This window comes from Nannobrachium achirus (genome assembly GCF_963921795.1).
Source record: "Nannobrachium achirus genome assembly, chromosome: 16".
Classification (NCBI taxonomy): domain Eukaryota; kingdom Metazoa; phylum Chordata; class Actinopteri; order Myctophiformes; family Myctophidae; genus Nannobrachium; species Nannobrachium achirus.
Window position 1 is genome coordinate 41,753,013 of NC_137823.1, and position 18,564 is coordinate 41,771,576.

General features: G+C 40.5%; 1 protein-coding gene across 1 annotated transcript in view; it reads right to left on the reverse strand.

Annotated features, from left to right (window-relative positions):
* Nucleotides 1-4,366: 4,366 nt before the first annotated feature.
* The window catches only part of LOC308300549 (gamma-aminobutyric acid receptor subunit rho-2-like), a gene marked incomplete at both ends in the record, with an annotated part of 48,248 nt that continues 34,050 nt past the window's right edge, over nucleotides 4,367-18,564 (reverse strand). Inside the window, 6 exons of the mRNA XM_080744409.1 lie at nucleotides 4,367-4,678; nucleotides 6,325-6,518; nucleotides 7,110-7,262; nucleotides 7,443-7,583; nucleotides 7,753-7,835; nucleotides 15,178-15,401. Coding sequence (XP_080600535.1) covers nucleotides 4,367-4,678; nucleotides 6,325-6,518; nucleotides 7,110-7,262; nucleotides 7,443-7,583; nucleotides 7,753-7,835; nucleotides 15,178-15,401 — 1,107 coding nt within the window. The remainder of the gene's footprint in view (nucleotides 4,679-6,324; nucleotides 6,519-7,109; nucleotides 7,263-7,442; nucleotides 7,584-7,752; nucleotides 7,836-15,177; nucleotides 15,402-18,564) is intronic.

Consider the following 18,564-nt stretch of genomic DNA (forward strand, 5'->3'; position numbering starts at 1 on the left):
CTCGGATTTTCTGGCGGTCGGTGAAGTATGAACACGGCTGACGTTTCCAGGCATAGAGGATTCATTCACGCAGGTTAGAGGTGACATAATGTGCTTCTGAATGATGAGAGATTTGCATGCCAAATTAGGGATAATAACCTACAGAATTGTATAATTTAGAATTGCCTTGCAGCAGGCGCAGGGAAATCATAGCAGGATAATATACAGCCAATTTAAAGAGGCAGCATTTACCAACCATTTAGGCTATTTTAAAATTAATATTGTTTTTTTAGCCTAGTTAAACGCCACTATAGATCCACAAATACAAATAGTAAACAATATGCATTACCAATAATAACGATATTGGGATTTATGTAACAGTCTTTTACTGTACATAATCCTGTGTGAGCATGCCCTTGCTTGGATGGTGGTCAATGGGGTTACCAGAGGCGTCAATTGGGTATGGCAAGCTATGGCTGCTGCCATACCCTGGCTACAGGGGGAAATAATAAAATGTACTTTTCATCGTGCATGTTGTTAAGGTATGGCAACATACATGACTGGTGTCTTGCACGCGCGCCCATAGGCCTACCTTAGCTTTTTCTGAACTGACGCCACTGGGGGTTACAATAATAGTCTACAGGCTAGCCTACTATACCTCTCAGACTCACTCAGATTGCAATAGAATTTGCTGATGCATCTTGATGGTTCCTGCATGGGGATGAACTGGTTATGTTGCATTGATCTGAACTCTTACTTAAAGTTTCAAAAGTAAAAGTAGGCTGCGGATTATGCAGAATGTCCCATTTCAAATGTATGTTTTGCGACCTAACTAACTAAAGTTTTCAAATAAATTAATGTAGTGGAAGATAAGTAGGCTAAAATATTTGGATCTGAGATGTAGTCTATGGTGGAGTAGAAGTTAAAGTATTGGAAATTGGAAATTACTCAATTACAGTACTTGAGTACTTAGTCACACTGCTCAATTCACATGTAATACTTGTATCACCTGCAGACCTGAGTCAAACTAATTTATAACATTAGACACCATATATGCAGCATTTGAATGCCTTAGTTAGCCTTTGTTGTAATAATATGTAGTAATGTCATCCATCTACTTTAATTTATAGAAAACAATACATTCATTTTAACAAGAAAAAAACATTGTGTGATAATCTTTTAGATGTCTACTCTAGCATCACATGTGAGCTTGTAGATTGGATTTTAATTGAAGTTCAGTTCAGAGATATTTCTATTTGTCATGCATAAATTATTTATTATTTAGACTATATTTGCTCATAAATTAAATGTTCAGAAATAAATACTTTGGTCAAATCTACATTTTTCCGAGTTGATTTCAAGATTTTGCTTTATTTATTAATTTATTATTTATTTTATAAAACATCAGTCAAAACAATCAGGTCTGGAGTACTAGAAGACTAGAAAATGTTAGTCAAGGCTGCCCTCTGCTGGCAAATATGTTGATTGATAAGTGTGTCCAGTTTCACCTCATTTTGTCTGATAAAACAATGCTGCCTGATTCCACCAGTCATCCATAATAAGTAGTAAGAACCATAGTCATCCATAGTAACTTAAGTACCATAGTCATCCATATTAAGTACCATATTATCCATAGTAGCCTAAGTACCATAGTTATCCATAGTAAGAAGGCCAACCATAGTCATCTAGTCATCTAGTCATCTAGTCATCTAGTCATCTATTCTATAGTCATCTTCATGGGTTCCCGCGGCCCCAACCTAACCCCAGAGGTAATTTTAAAGGTGCACGTTTGGTGCGCGTATGTCCACACATGTAATGTATTAAGCTTTGGGCAATGTAGGGGATTTGTAACAATTATGTATTTGTAATCATTTTTACATTTTATTTCACTCATTCTGTTGAATTTTATTCAGGTGTGTAAAATAATGTCGCGACCCAAACCTCAGTGTCCAATGGGGTCACTCACGACCCCAACTTTGGGAACCCCTGCACTAAAAGTAGGCTACAATTTAATATTTTTAGTATTTTCAAAAGCAAATATTTTAGCTTTACTCCACTACACTTATTTGAAAACTTGAGTTACTAGCTAGCCTACTATGTAGATTTTGATTATTATTACAAAAGATACATTAACCACTTCAGCCCTACATACATTTCAGTAATTTGAAAATAGCCGATCTACAATAGCCGTTGCAGTTGCATTGTAGTGTCGATACTAAAAAATGTGAGTACGTTTTTCATCACTGCTGTACAGGGTTCAGTAGTAATTTAAAATATATTTTCTTTCATAGATTGCTCCTGTCGTTGGGGTATCAACTCCCTTCTGATGTGTCAGTTGGCTTTACCTTCAGTTTGACGGTGAAGTGTCCACAATTCTTTCAAAACTCATAATAAAGGAATTCTATTTGTATAGTAACCCCATCTTGTTTCAATATACTTCATATAGTCTTATTGGTGTGAGTTGGCCCACTACGTATGCCACATACAAAATATAAACACAACAATACATGAATATTCAAGAGCATGATTGTGTACATTCATTAACTTAAGTGGACATAAATGTCAGTGTACATGGATACAGTAATCGTATTATTATTATTTTTTGTGAGTGTGTGTGTGTGTGTGTGTGTGTGTGTGTGTGTGTGTGTGTGTGTGTGCGTGCGTGCGTGCGTGCGTGCGTGCGTGCGTGCGTGCGTGCGTGCGTGCGTGCGTGCGTGAGTGTGTGTGCGTGCGTGTTTGTGTGTGTGTGTGTGTGTGTGTGTGTGTGTGTGTGTGTGTGTGTGTGTGATTTATTTCGTTTTTGTTTCTTCTCCCAAATATTGACAGTTTTGACTTGTCAATCTTGTCAATTCTATACAATTGATGTGTTGTTTTGGAATGAACCCAACCCTTCATTATTATTTTCAGCAGTGTTCTACAGATGCATACTGACAGGTGATGTCACATCGCTTCTGGCTCTATCTATTAAAGCCCGGTTTATACTTAGTCATACAGTGGTGTTGCATGCCGAATATAACCATTGTACAGCTGCTATTTTTGGTACACGACACGGTTGTATGACAAAGTATAAGTCTGGTTTCATGCAGTTTTTCCTTTTCTTTCTTTTGTTACCATTATGTATGGCAACTAGATGGATGGAAAAATGTATGCAACGGCAATCGAGCTATGCACTCATGGTATCCAATCAAAGTGCCATCAACACATGGCGGTGTGCACTGCTTGTATGTGCGCATGACATGTACATTTATCGAAAAACAAAAAACAAAGACAGTTGGTTTAAGGCGGTTCAAGTTTGTACATTTTTTACATCACTGATAAAGCTTTAGATGGTTTTACAAACCCCCTCAAGGAAACCGTCCCATAAAAGCATACAAATAAAAGTAGGTGCATTACACCAATTGAGAACATACGCTGTCGTACACCAGCAACACATTACCTCTGACCATTCATCAAAAATGTCAGTGTTATGCACCGCTAAACAATTATATCTCAGCTGTCCTTTCATCCCAACACAAGGTATAATGGCATATATTTCTATTAGCATAGCATAAATACTAAATTAATTACATCTAGTGAATGGAGAAGCCGGTAAATACATGAAGTCATGTTTAATGATGATGCATTTCAGTAGTAGTCCAGTCACATCTTTGCAGGTGGCTTGATTGTGATCAAAGCCAACACGCTGTCAAAGACCGAGAGGCAGTATTTAGTGTCACATCAACTCGGTATCAAACTGAAACCCTGTCAGTATAACCGGCATCCTGCTAAGGGACGGATTTGCAATCTAATTTGCCACTTGCTCTGGAGTCACCGTTTCTGTTCCAGAGAGTACAGTTGGTGACAACGATATGTTCTTTCTGAAGTGTCAGCCAATTTAGTCAGCGTGACTCGAGAGGCTGCATTACTTATGGAAGTCAGGTGGTTATGATTGTGAGTCATGTTGTGCTCATGTGGTATGATGATACCACAGAGACAGAGAGAAGCTGAACAAAGCGGTCGAGTCCAGCACTGAAACTAGAGATATTCCTTCCATGCTCGTGAAATCCTCTTGAAATCATTTGCCCCTGACATAGAGCGCCAGCCAACGGGCATTGTACAAATGAGTGCGCAGTCTTCAGTATGCAAGATGGAAATGGTCGCCTCTCTGCTCGGGTAAAAGTATTGTCTTTTAAATGCTGTAAAAATCCAGCGTCTTGTTCCATCACTGGCATCCTTGTTTTGGGCAGGTCATTACAGGCCAAAATGTTCAACATAGCGAAACTAGCTGATCTACAAGCTCGCAATGCGTCACATGATCTCACATCTCGACATGTTGTTAGCTGGTCGATCGGCTAGTTTGGCATTATTATAATTTTTTAAATAGGTCTTAAGTGGTTAAGGTGGAGACTCAGCAGTAGACTGACCAATAGATGAGGTTAAAGAAAATGTAGGAACCGGGGAAAATAACACGAGAGCACGTGTCTATGGCATGAGTGTTCTCGATGATCCGGAATCCACGAATGCCTTTCTTTTTGGTGGCCTTGGACTCGCTGTCCAGCGTGAGGTGCACCACCATGTGCTCCTGCTGCTTCTCTGACGGCTCCTCCTCCATTCCGGGAGTCCGAGTGTACCCGGCCAGGCTGTTGGCATCCACCTCGCTGTAGGTCCCGTCCAGCATCATGGTCCTGGTGTGGGACATGCTGCAGGTACAGGGGAGTGTCTGCGACTGGGAGGGGGGAGGGGGGGTATAGGAGTCACAAAGTAAACAGATTATGGTCATGTAAAGGAATTTAGGTATAGGCCCTAGATTTGAATCACACACTGAGGGGCTGCTAAAAGTGCTAAAAACGATTTACACAAATGGCCACTGGGTTTCTCATAGGAATGACAAAACAACCAAATTAAATGATGTTGGGTGTCATGTGACAATGAGCATCAGACAGGTTTGACATCCCATACTGTTGGCCTGTAATTGGCAACAATTAGTGGGAGAAATCTATAGTATTTCAGGCAAAAAATGCCATATATCATATTCACAACATACAATTACCCCCATACCCCATTATTCGAAGGCTGAGAAAGCGACCGCCAGGTCACGCTAAAAAGCAGCTGACCGAGCAGCGTTCTGTGAAACAGCACATTAAAGCCTGTGAAAAGCCTGTGAAAGCCACAGCCAATCAGCGACGCGCCACAGACCCATGTGAGTGATTGTTACACCAAATGTGTTACTTACAACTTTTTGTGACCTGCCTTCATGGATGGAATGGGAGGGAGGAACTGAATTCGATAGGTTACGAAATGTTGCGTATTAGCGTGACTCACTCACTGACGCACGCACTGACGGACATGAGCTGGACGTTTTCATACTAACTTTTATGTCTGCCCATAGGGGGCACCACAAATGTTAAAAGTTGCTCCCTATGTCATATTGTAAAACCAGTAGCTGCCTTCCTTTGGTCCTGACAGACGCAAACCAAGCATGGCATACAGTAAATGTCCTCCAGTTGAAAATACTGAGGTCGCACTCATTGGCCCCCATGATCCCTCTGGTGGCCAAAGTGTTCTTTATTTCAACTGTTTGTTCATCTTTTAATGGTTATGGTAAAGATTACCCAAACTAACTGTTTCAAAAAAGTTGGAAGCCCTGTTTTTGACAATAGGAAAGTAAAGGGAAAACTGCCTTTGCGGGCATACAATGTTTGGCCTGATATTTGCAATATCAGCTCTGGACACACAGACCGTCTCATAGACGGCTACTGTAGCCTCTCACAGAGCCTCGGCATAAACAAGCCAGTCAGAGAACAAAGGGAACAAGGAAATTAATAAGGCTTGTACTACCCTAACCTTTTACGAGGATGAAAGCCCAGTGATCTAACTATATCACTGGGCATTTACCATTTAATATAACAATAGTGGGGAAGAAGAACATAAGTGGAGCACACAGCTCTTATAGGTGCAGCTATGATAAAAGCAAATTAAGCTTCAGGATCATCAAGGGAATATTCTGAAAGTGGTTGCAAATCTCTTTACATAACAACTAAAACAACCTCATGTCAATTACAGTGGCGATAGCACATTAAATAAACAATTGACACAGAATGCACAAGAATTACAAAATAAATAAAACTGTTTTTGCAAACTTGTGAAAGTATAGAAAAGTACTTTGAATAATTACAAGGCCTGACGTATTGACATCAAAACGTTGTCACTTTAATTGCCTGCACCCAGTGAATAAAAAGGCTTAAACAGTCCGAGTTTGCTCCAGTGCCTTCCTTCTACATACTCTGAATCATAAGTGAGATAACTCTCATGAGTTATGACTATGATGAAAAAAGAATCATTCCACCATACCTGTTGCGCAGCTTTTTCTTTGAGCCTCCGTTCTTTCCCATCCCTCACGGTTGTCAGATAGTTGACAGCGGCGTACTCCAGCACGGACAGGAAAACAAAAACAAAACTGACCCAGAGGTAAATGTCCACGGCTTTGATGTAGGACACCCTGGGCATGGAGGCGTTGACTCCAGTGATGATGGTCGACATGGTGAGCACTGTGGTGATGCCTGAACAACACATAATATAGGACAAACCTCATATTATTAACTTTAACGGTGTCGCACGGGGGAAATAGCGATCTACAAGCTCACGTGTTGCAATGCAATTTGTTGTGAGCTTGTACTCTAAATCGGCATAACATGCGGCAGGTCCAAAATTGGGACACAATAGAAAACTGTGATTTAAAAAAATATATTGTATTTGTATTGTGAGGTCCTTATCTTTGCAAGGTGTTATAGAGATGTCTGTCTGTCTGTCTGTCTGTCTGTCTGTCTGTCTGTCTGTCTGTCTGTCTGTCTGTCTGTCTGTCATGTCTGTCTGTCTGTCTGTCTGTCTGTCTGTCTGTCTGTCTGTCTGTCTGTCTGTCTGTCTGTCTGTCAGTCTGTCCACAGTATTTTTCATTGTGTGTCATGAAATCACAACAGAGGGCCATAAAACCTAGATTGAGAACCTGATATCTGACCTGTGGTGCAGTGTGTGTGTGTGTGTGTGTGTGTGTGTGTGTGTGTGTGTGTGTGTGTGTGTGTATGCGTGCGTGCGCGTGCCTGTGTGTGCACACGTGTGTGTGTGTGTGCGTGCGTGTGAGAGTGTGCACATACCCAGTGAGACTCTGGCTGGTACAGCCCTGCGGTCGATCCAGAAGGACACCCAGGACAGCATGACCATCAGAGTCGCAGGGAAATAGGTCTGGAGCAGGAAGAAGAAGATGTGTCGACGCAGCGTGAAGTTGATGTACAGACGGTTGTACCAGCCTGAGGAGGAGGAGAGGGGAGATGTTAGTTTTAATCCCATGGGGGAAGTCAGTTTTCAGCTTCAACTACCCTGCTGATGGTAGCCCACCCAGGCCCACCCATAAAAATGGAAACCAAAAATGGGTCTCTCGACCAACTGTTTGGTAACCACTGAGCTAAATGTTTCACATGTGCTAGTACCTGTGCTGCTGTAGAACGCGAGTCTGGAGGTGGTGTGGAACTTCTGGATGAGGAACTGAGAAAGGGAGATCTTGTCATCAGTGCTCAGGGACTCGTCACCACTCTTCCAGTACAGCATCAGGTCCTCGTCTGTGTACGCATCTAAATGATGTAGCAGGACACACGTTATTATGATCATTAATGTTAGTACTCGTTAGTAGTATTGTAGTGTTTAGTAGCATAATGGTATTCAAGAGTTTGGAGATGAGAAATAGTCTTCAGGTTTTTTTCCCTAAATGCTGGTGTTTTGTGTTTAGCAGTAAGAACTTACAACTCTCCAGTTCCAGAGTGCATGTCTGTGAGTCCAGGGGAAAACGGCTGAAATCCATATTACAGGCAGCGGTCACTGTGACCCTGGTTGAAAAAACAAAACGAGAAAACACATAAACGTCATAAAAACTCCACTTTCTACAGCAGGGTCTTTTGTTATCAACTAAACTTATTGTATGAAAAACTAGTGAGATACTAGTATACTGAGAGATTCAGTATGGCTCTGCTGTGCTGTATATGCCTACAGTATGTGTTGCTAATTTTATTTGCTAACATTTTAATCAAGAAGATTTCTGCCTCACTTTATTACTATTTTAAACATGCATCATATGTATGGTACATTGCTCTATTGCTACAGTATTGATATTGTCGTTGTCGGGTGAAAACCTGTCCTTGTATGTCCAAAACCCTTCGTTTTGCATTTATCATTTAAAAATGATTCAAACTAGTGAAAACAGCCGATCTACAAGCACACAACGCCTCACACCGCAAGGCGTTGTGTGCAGATCTGCTGTTTTCACTACTTTTGTGTGACAGCCTTGTATGATGAAGCAGGGCTTTACTTTGCGAAAGAACGTACAAATTTGAAACTTGGAGATACAAGGTTTCCACCCGACAACAACGATATAGTATGTGATGTTGTGCCTTACTGTTATCCGACTTTGTCCTTGTCTCTTTACATCTCTGTTCTTTACCATATTCTTAAAACAGTAAAATGTTGGGAGCTTGTATGAGAAATAATAACACCCACTCCTTTGCAGACTTGATAGTCTGTGATATAAAGTTGTCACTGAATGTGACACTGAATATGAATGTGTGCCACAATATCAATCTGTATAACCACTTAAGCCCTAGACTGTAAAAAAAGTTAGATATCTGGGAGTAACCATACCTAATAATTTAGATGAATTATATCACTGTAATTATGGGCCACTGGAAAATGCCGTAAAACAAGACTTCAGTAGATGGAAAATAATACCCTCATCCCTTTTGGAAAGAATTAAGATTATTAAAATGAACGTTCTACCACGCTTCCTATTTTTATTTCAAAACCTGCCATTGTATATATCACCTACATGTCTTCATGTTTGGGAGGGACTGATGAGAAAGTTTGTATGGGACGCAAAGAAGCCAAGGGTTAAACTTAAAACAACAAAACAAAGACAGAGGTGGTTTGGCATTACCTAATCTAACCTATTATTACTACGCAGCACAGATTAAATCTATATTGATTTGGACGAAAAATAAAATGAACCCTAAATGGAAGCTCATGGAGACTAAATCGGTTGGATCACTTAGTACTTTGATATTTACAGATTTTAATAAAGCACAGATTAAAACACTCAACCACTCTATACGCAATACATTTAAAATTTGGAAAACAATATGTAAAACAAGTAAAGTCAAAGAACAAGAAATGACTTGTCTGAGAGAAATGTCACGTGACTCAGATTTCACTCCAAATACTATGGATCAAATCTTTAAGATATGGGAAGGGAAAGGTCTCACAAGATTCTATCAAATGTACAAGGAAGAAGAGGTGGTCTCTTTTGAATATTTAGTAGATCAATATGGAATTTCTAGAAATCACTTTCATCGATATTTGCAAGTGAGGAGCTACCTAAAAGATTGTCTTAAAATCAGAACTCTTGGAAACCTTCACCCTCTCCTGAGATATATAATAAAATCACATCAAAGAAATGATTATAGAAATACAATTGGACAACTGCTGGAGGGAATGTGGGGAGAGCTATGCGAATCACACCCATATTTTTCTCACATGCCCCAAAATACAAACTTTCTGGTCAAGAGTGATACAAATAATAGAACAAATATTTGGGAGAGTTTTAAATTTACAAAACCACAATATACTTCTGGGAACACGTCCCCAAAGTCTGCAGAGCAGAGATCTATATCTCTTTTGGATTTTGAGAATTACAGCACTCAAACAAATATCAAGGGGTTGGAAAAGTTTGGAACCTCCCAGGGTGGATATATGGTTGGAAAAAATGGAGGACATGTACTCTATGGAGAAGGTGACATAAAATAAATGGTAAGGAAAATGTATTTGAAAAAAGGTGGGCCTCTTATCTTTTAAATAAGGATAACATGCCCACATAACCCTCCCTTTTTGTTCTGTTCATTTTATCTCTATTTTTGTTCAAACCAAGTAGTTCACACACAAACATCAAACAAAAAAGCCTCTTTAATTTATTATTATTATTATGTTTTTATGTATTTGGTCTTTGTGTAGTGTTTTGTCTTGTTATGTAGGTGGTGGGTTTTCTACACGTGTAAAAAAATAAAAAAAAATAAAAAAATGGGTCAAAATGTCCACAAGGGACACGACATGTAAAAAAAGAAATATATATGATGAAAATGTACACATGTTGATTGACCAAATAAAGTATTAAAAAAGAAAAGAAAAAAGCCCTATACTGTATATTGCAGCATACAGCGAATAGTAATAGTAGTAGTTTTATTTTGATCATTAGAAAATATACAATGTATTCGGGTCATATGAATCAGTGAAGCCTACACCAAAAAGGTGTAGGATTTATCATGTATGTCAAAGATCAAACGTAAAGAAAATACTAAAAGAAATGAAAATAAAATAAAAACACAACAAATGCTGAATAGCCAATACTGACAATTGGCGATCTACAAGCTCACCACGTGTTGCGATGCCATGCGTTGTGAGCTTGTAGATCTGCTAATACCACCAGTGGTTCTCAAAGTGGGGACCAGGGACCGCAAGGGTTCCTTGAGGGGGTTCCAAATGGACCTTTACAGGTCTGTAACTCTGAGAGTGTGCACACTCTCAAGAGTTATGGGGATCCTTGAAATTAAAAAGTTTGAGAACCACTGAAGGGGAAATTGTCGCCTATAACGACATGCCCAAAATAGGGACACCAAGTCGAAAGTGGATAATATCCCATGAAAAAAAGTTGCCTGCAGCGCTAATGGAATATTAAATGAGGTGTCTCACAGCCCGGGGCTCATGGCTCAGGAAGAGTTTCTTTCACGCTGAACAAGAACAAAAGAATAAACATATACTACAATCAACACAGAACAAACTGTTTCAAACTGTAAACACCTCTTTGTAGTTTTCACTCTCACAGTTGTATGTATCAAGTTTCACATACTGTATACCTTGCATGCAACACATTCTACAATTCCATATTCCTCACATTTTCCCGTTGCTGCTTAAAGTGTTTTTGAGCGGTGGTAAACCGCTCCTATACGTGGCTGTGCGTGTGTCTGTAGCCTTTTTCTTCAGCGTTTTGCCATAGCAAAAAGTGTGTACGTAGCATCATGTTTGTCTAGTGATGTCATCATCATATGTCTGTAGCCTTTTTCATAGCCTGTACATCCTAGACTCAAATCTGAAGACGTTATGCAAGCACGACCACTGCTCACTTCACATTGGGTGTGATTTTTTATCTTGTATCTGTACTATTGCCTCGTGACTCGTCTATGGCTAGATCTTTGCAGACGATAGTTAATTCTCTCTCCTACAGGTGCGTATCGTTGTTGATCTGCTTAAGGCCACTGATCGTATCCTGCCGGATTTGTTCCTGCTGCTCCGAGTCTTTGAGCTCTGCGCTATACCAGCGGCCAAGGCTTTTGATAGGCTTCTCCAGAACTGTTGGTATTGGCTCGTTGTTGACGTGGAAGTTGGAACCTCTCATTGACGAGCTGGCCTTTGACAATGGAGGTACTGCAGGATTTGCTGGGTTTAATTCGTGCCCATTTGATGTTTCCCCGGAGTTTATCCAGCGGGCATGCGTTTGTTGTTGTTATTGTCGTACGCCCTGATTGGAGCAAGACGCATCCCGCTCTTCAACCGCTCCCCTTCAAACACCAATCGGGATGCTTGAATAATGAGCTCCATTGCCATGCTGATCATTTGACGGGCCAGGTCGTTTTAATATCATATCAAAACTACCATGGCGGAATAGACCTCCAATGGCACTTCCAACGCCACTTCCCATGCCAATTACAATGGCACCTGCAGTGGCACGTCCAATGGCATGTCCAATGGCACCTCCCATGGCACTTCCAATGACACCTCCAGTGATAAATGCAAGGATTGCTTTTGCAATGACTGGCAAATTGGCAAACGTTAAAAATACCGTGGCGGACACTAGATGTCCAATGGCACTTCCAATGAGACTTCCAATGGCACATGCAATGGCATCTACAATGCCACCTACAATGCCACCTTCAATGGCACCTACAATGCAACTTCCAATAGCAACTCCAATAGCACATCCAATTGCATGAACAACTTCCAAATGGGAGTTCAAAAACCTTAACATGTTGGCTCTCATCTTCACCTCTTTGTCACAACAACTTATATGGGCAGATCGAGATCAGGTGTGATGTCACAACCAACATAAATCGCTCCTATGTCCATATATCCGTCCGTATGTCCAGACTCCCGCAAAGCTTGGCATTAGCCAAGCTTCACCTGACGTTTTGGCATGCATGTACACCAATTCTGTGAGATTCTGTGAGAGTCATTTCCAGCCTTGTTTTGGCACATTTGTACTCCTTCACGGGTTACATGTCTCCATTCCGACATGTCTGCTGTCTGACATGTCTCCATTCCGACACTAACCCTATCTCTAACCCTAACCCTAAACCTAACCTCTATGGAAGTGCTACCAGTCCGACAATAAGAAGTCACTGTCGGAGTGGAGACATATCGGAATGGAGAGCACTCTCAGAGTTACAGAGCCGTAAGGGTCCATTTGGTTCCATTTGTACACTCTCAGAGTTACAGAACGGTAAGGGTCCATTTAGTTCCACTTGTACACTCTCAGAGTTACAGAACCGTAAGGGTCCATTTGGTTCCATTTGTACACTCTCAGAGTTACAGAGCCGTAAGGGTCCATTTGGTTCCATTTGTACACTCTCAGAGTTACAGAGCCGTAAGGGTCCTTTTGGTTCCATGTGTACACTCTCAGAGTTCTAGAGCCGTAAGGGTCCTTTTGGTTCCATTTGTACTCTCTCAGAGTTACAGGGCCGTAAGAGTTACAGAGCCGTAAAGGTCCTTTTGGTTCCATTTGTACACTCTCAGAGTTACAGAGCCGTAAGGGTCCTTTTGGTTCTATGTATACACTCTCAGAGTTACAGAGCCGTAAAGGTCCTTTTGGTTCCATTTGTACACTCTCACAGTTACAGAGCCGTAAGGGTCCTTTTGGTTCCATTTGTACACTCGGGGGGTCCTTGCAAATAAAACATTTCAGAACCACCAGTACCAGTTGGACTCCTATGGGTCATAAGGTCAGTAAATCAGTGTCATACATATTGTGAATAAATCCTGGAGACTGACATTCAGTCATTGGGTCTGAATGATCAAAATACTGTAAGAACAGTATCATTAGCCATGTTTCCATAAGCTTATTCGAAAATAGGCAAAGCGAATTTAGCCCGTTTCCATTTGCGGGTGTCATTCGGATTAGCGACGGTCGCATGAGTTGATCGGGCTGATTTTTTCAGACCGAACCAAGATGTGAGCACTGCACAACTGCTGTGACTCGATCGCTGCACAGTGCACACTCATCCTGCAAGTTTCAGCGTCCTCTGGAAGGTGGCTGATCTGCAAGCTCACGGCGCGGAGACGCGGATGTGAGCTGCTGTGAGCTTGTAGATCGGTACTTTTGGCACGCAACACCGTGTGATGAGGAAGGATTAGCCACGGATGGCTTGATTCCGGGAGGTGAAAACGGGAGGAATTTACACACGGTCCGTGTCACTCCGTTTTTTTTGTGGGCTATAAACACTATACAATGGACGTTAAGCGGCAGGGGAAAGAAAGTGTTACGTTGGAGGACGATATGGACCCAGAACGTCATAATGTATTCGCATTTATTGTCTGACCCGTTTCCATTCACAAATGTGCATTTAGTTTATTCGATAAAGCCTCAAAATCCACCTCCTCCAAGCGGATACATTTTATTGCGGATAATGGAAGTTTATTCGCATTTTGAAGTGTTTCCATAAAAAGATTTTGCGAATAAGCCTTAAAAGGGCATTAAGAGGCTTTATGGAAACGCCACTATAGTTTATGTAAATATATATATATATATATATAGACCCATTTCTTGTTTACAAACATTGAGACTAAATGCACAGGTGACTGTATCATGTAATCAATTCCCAACAATCCCCAAACGTGTTGTTTTGGGAAGCGCTGGTTTCATTGGCTCATTTGGTATCGACCTGCTCGCGCATCTAGGTTCTTATCAATGTAACGTGGACCAGAAATGCACATACAGTATGTGTTTATTAGCATCTGTCATTAAGAGTCTGTTGTTTAACAGTCCATTCCAACTCCCAAAGTCCAAAATCTAATCTGAAAGTTCTGTCAGAAAATGTGTGTTTTAGTAAAATAACCACTTTTCCACGGGCTGCACACGAACAACATTCTCTGTTAGCGACGTCCCAAAATGATGGCTGCACTGAACATATGAAAGCTTCCTTTGGGAAGCACAAATGTACAGTATGGGGCACACAATTGACAAGTGTGATTAATTACCCCACACCAATCACAACGCACCTGTCAATTGTGCGTCCCATATGTTTGTGCTTTCCAAACAGACTGTTCCCAAAGGAAGTTTTCATAATTGTGTTCAGTCCAGCAGTCATTTCGGGTCCGGCCTCTCGAGGGCAGAGTAGCAGGAATTAATCATTGGGTGAGTACACACCCAGCGTGGAAAAGATGAATGCCGCAAATATCAGGCTAGCTACCCAGGCGGGCATGGGAGTGCTAGATGGCTGTGTATTTGGAATACATGAAATGTGTGTAATATAACAGCCATTCTAGGGCTATGCTATGTACCCTTTTCAGAGAATGTTTATTTTATTTACTAATTAATCAATTAATTGTCTTCCGGCTTGGATCAATAGAACTAACATACTATTACTGTTTATTGGTATAATAATGAAAACACATTTTCAAGGTTTTAACCCATTTAGGCCTAAGTCTGATTTGAAAAAAGCCTTAAAAACGTCCAATGTCCAATTTGAAAATGATCCCCTGTTTTACTCAGCCTCTGTAGCAGCTAGAAACAAAATTCCAAAACTACTTGATAGCTTATAGTACACCTTTGGCTTTCATAGAAGAAAATCAGAAAAACTTATTTTCAAAGAAAGGTTGTAACATAGGCTACTGTACATGTACTGTAATACACAAAAATGTGTTCCTGGCCTGAGGGGTAAAAGCACAAACATGTACTCCCATCCTGGGGAAAGAAATACCACAATTTTCTTATTGTATTATCATTAAACTATTTATGTTTTGCCAATGATTTGGGGCCCTACGTGGCTCTTTCAGCATCCCAAAGCCCACCAGTGGGCCTCATGGCCCAAAGGTTGAGTGATCCCTGTTCTAGAAGAGTGACTGAGATGTCCTCACCTCAGGCTGTAGAGCACGTGGCCGTCGGGGTAGACACGCAGCATGATGTTGTCCGTGGTGGTGTCGTGGATGAAGGACCTCTTGGAGTGCACGAAGAACACGTCAGGCACCCAGATCTTCTTGACCAGGCGGCCGTCGAACGTCATGCTCTTGTTGGTGGTGCTGGGGAAGGCCAGCCTCTCGTCCTTCCAGTAGTGTCTCAGGTACAGCGTCATGGTGAAGTCCTAGGGCACACGGAAAGACAAGGATGATCAGACGAAAGCAGTTCTGTAAAGTAACTAAGTACATTTAATTTACTAGGTTCTCCACTACATCTCAGAGGCAAATATTATACTTTTAATTCTTGTTTTCTTCTACATCTCTTCACCAGAAATAGCAGATCTACAAGCTTGTACTGTAGATCGGCCATTTCTGACGAATTCTGGTTCAAAGTAGATAGCCTATTTTTGGCATTCATTTCTACAGCATGGCAGATCTACAAGCTTGTAGATCGGCCATTTCTGACGAATTCTGGTTCAAAGTGATTACAGACAGCCTATTTTTGGCATGCATTCCTACAACATGGCTTAGTTATGGGACTACCTCCAAACAGACAAACAGGCAAAGCAATCCACTTGGCATAGGGGTTTATATTGTACATGCAGTACTACTTGTCAACCAGTAGGGGTCCCACCTGACAACAGGGTGTACATTTATCAATGGTAGAGTAGAGCAACCAATGCAGTTGAATTAGTTATAGTGTATTAGCATACTCTGTCATGATACAGATTGGCTAAAGTGATGTTTTGTTAATTTAGCTTTAATGCACAAAACAAAACGTTTTAGTGTTAAGGTTAAAAGTAAAAACTCTAATTATTCTGATATTGCCAGAGTGAGTGTTCCATAACTCTCTCCGTCTCTCCAGCTCTTTGAAAATACATTTTCAGGTGGATTGCAAATTTCATCCAAATTAAGTGTTCCAGTTCCATGCTCATTTCTTTGTATCATTACTTCCACTTATTGTACTTCCACTTGAGTTCTCTTGGATGAAATTGGTATCCCTACTTGAACTTGAATTTCCCCTGTTACTGAACGAACACTATAGCCAAGATTTCTATCAGCTATTTAACACTTATTTCAAGTAAAACAACATAATTTACTGGAATCTCTAACATGTTAGAGTGAATCAATGTGATTTAGTCAACTTCACATTGTAGAACGATACCAAAAGCCCTTGCATGAACCCTCATCCCTTGACTTCTGCTCGGTGGTGGAAAGTAACTAAGTACAATTACTCAAGTACAGTACTTAAGTACAAGGTACTTTTACTCCACTTCAGTATTTCCATACTTTAATGTCCGTACTTCTCCACTACATCTCAGTGATAAATAGGTTATTGTACTTTTTACTCCACTACAATTATTTGATTGAGTTACTTTGTAGATTTAGATTATTATTACAAAACATACATTAACCAATTACTGTAAGCCAGATTTTATACTTCAGCTATTCGAAAATAGCCAGTCATGTTGTAGATCTGCTTTTTGGGATTTTTCACGTACAAACATGTTTGGGGATTATTATAAGGTCTACTCAGGCTTTTGTGTGCACCCCAGACAGTTTTTAAGTTGCTTGATTGATTATTTAGATATTTGATATCCGTTTAATCAGCCCCCTTCCTATACAAAACCATTGTAACTTCAAACTCCATTTTAACCATGTTAGATTCATTGAAAACACACGTCCTTGGTTCTGGTGACTGACATTGTCCTGTGAGGGTGTAGTGTTTTTCTTTTATTACCCTTTTCATTAATTGTATTTTATTTTAATTGAAAATTGAAAAAACACAGCCCCCTCAAGCACTAGAAGCACATCAGTCACCAGAACCAAACACTGGTGTTTTCAATGAATAGTAGCCTATTTCTACATTGTGGTATTTAAGTAAAAACTAAAACTAAGTACTTTTTCCACTACTGCTTCTGGCTTGCAAACACTGGCTTACAGCATTGGGATTACCCTGCTCTGACCCTGTGCTCTCTGGATTATCATCATCGCTGTCGGACAGAAACCTCGTATCTCAGTATTTCAACGTTTTAGAATATATTTTCACAAAGCACTTCATCAAACAAGTGTCGCACGAAAGCAGTGAAAATCCACAAGCTCACAAACGCGTCGCAATGCAACGAGTTACGAGTAGGACTATCTTCACCATTTCATGTGGACATGTGAGGTTTCCCCCCAACAGCGACCTTACACTTGTATGGATTGTTTAGTATGATGAAACACAAGCTCAACATACTGTAAGCATGGAACATATGTTTACTGAGCATGGAACATATGTTTACAAGCTCACAACAACGCGCCCCGTTGTGAGCTTGTAGATCTGCTTTTTATTTCTTGTGGAGGGGGGAGGGCAAAAAAAGGGCAACAATTTGGAATATATATATATACATACAGTATATTAGGGCATTCACCAATTATTCGACTATTTGAATATTCGAATATCAAAGTCACTATTCGACTTTGTTCACCGAAGTCGAATATTCGCTTAGTTTTATCTTTTGATTGTTTTGTCTTTAAAAATATATATATTTCTTAATGGTTTATAAAGCTTGGCTTGATAGGAAGTCATAAGAATCCTGACAAGCACTTGGAATTGTAGGTATTACATTTAATGTGACTCGGTTCCGCAGATAAATATTGTGAAAATAGCAGATCTACAAGCTCACAACGCCTCGCAGCGCGAGCGTTGTGAGCATGTAGATCGGCTATTTTCACAATGTTCGCCTCTTGCTTACTATTAATATTTGACAGTTTAGTCAGTTTGGCCAGTCCTGTCGAATATTCGACTATTCAAATACTTTGAGGTCGAATAATTTGAATACTAAAAATCACTATTCGTGAATGCCCTAAGATATATATATATATATATATATATATATATATATATATATATATATTGTGATTAATAGTTTGTATTGCTTTTCAGTTTTGGACATACATGCTTGAAGAAATAATGAACAGAAACATTTTAACAACACAAATCTTTTTATGGCGGTCCCTAGCTGGCACAAGATATTATCATATCATGGTCCGTGGCCAAATGAGTTATCAATTGGTGGTCCTTGACATCAAAACATTTGAGAACCACCCCTCCGCACTAATCAGTTCTGTACCCCCCTCCCCCCTCCCCAACGGCTGCAATGCACACACACAATGGTCCTGAAGCAACATGGCTCTGCCTCTCAACATGGGAGAACATCCTCCATCCATGCCATTCTCCTCACATCATTACATAAAGGGAGACATGGGGTGGAAGAACTGCTGCTGGGGGTGACGCATTCTACTCCTGGCACCCACATGCCTGCCTGGTGTTATGTAAGACATTCATATGTTTATGCCTCGCAA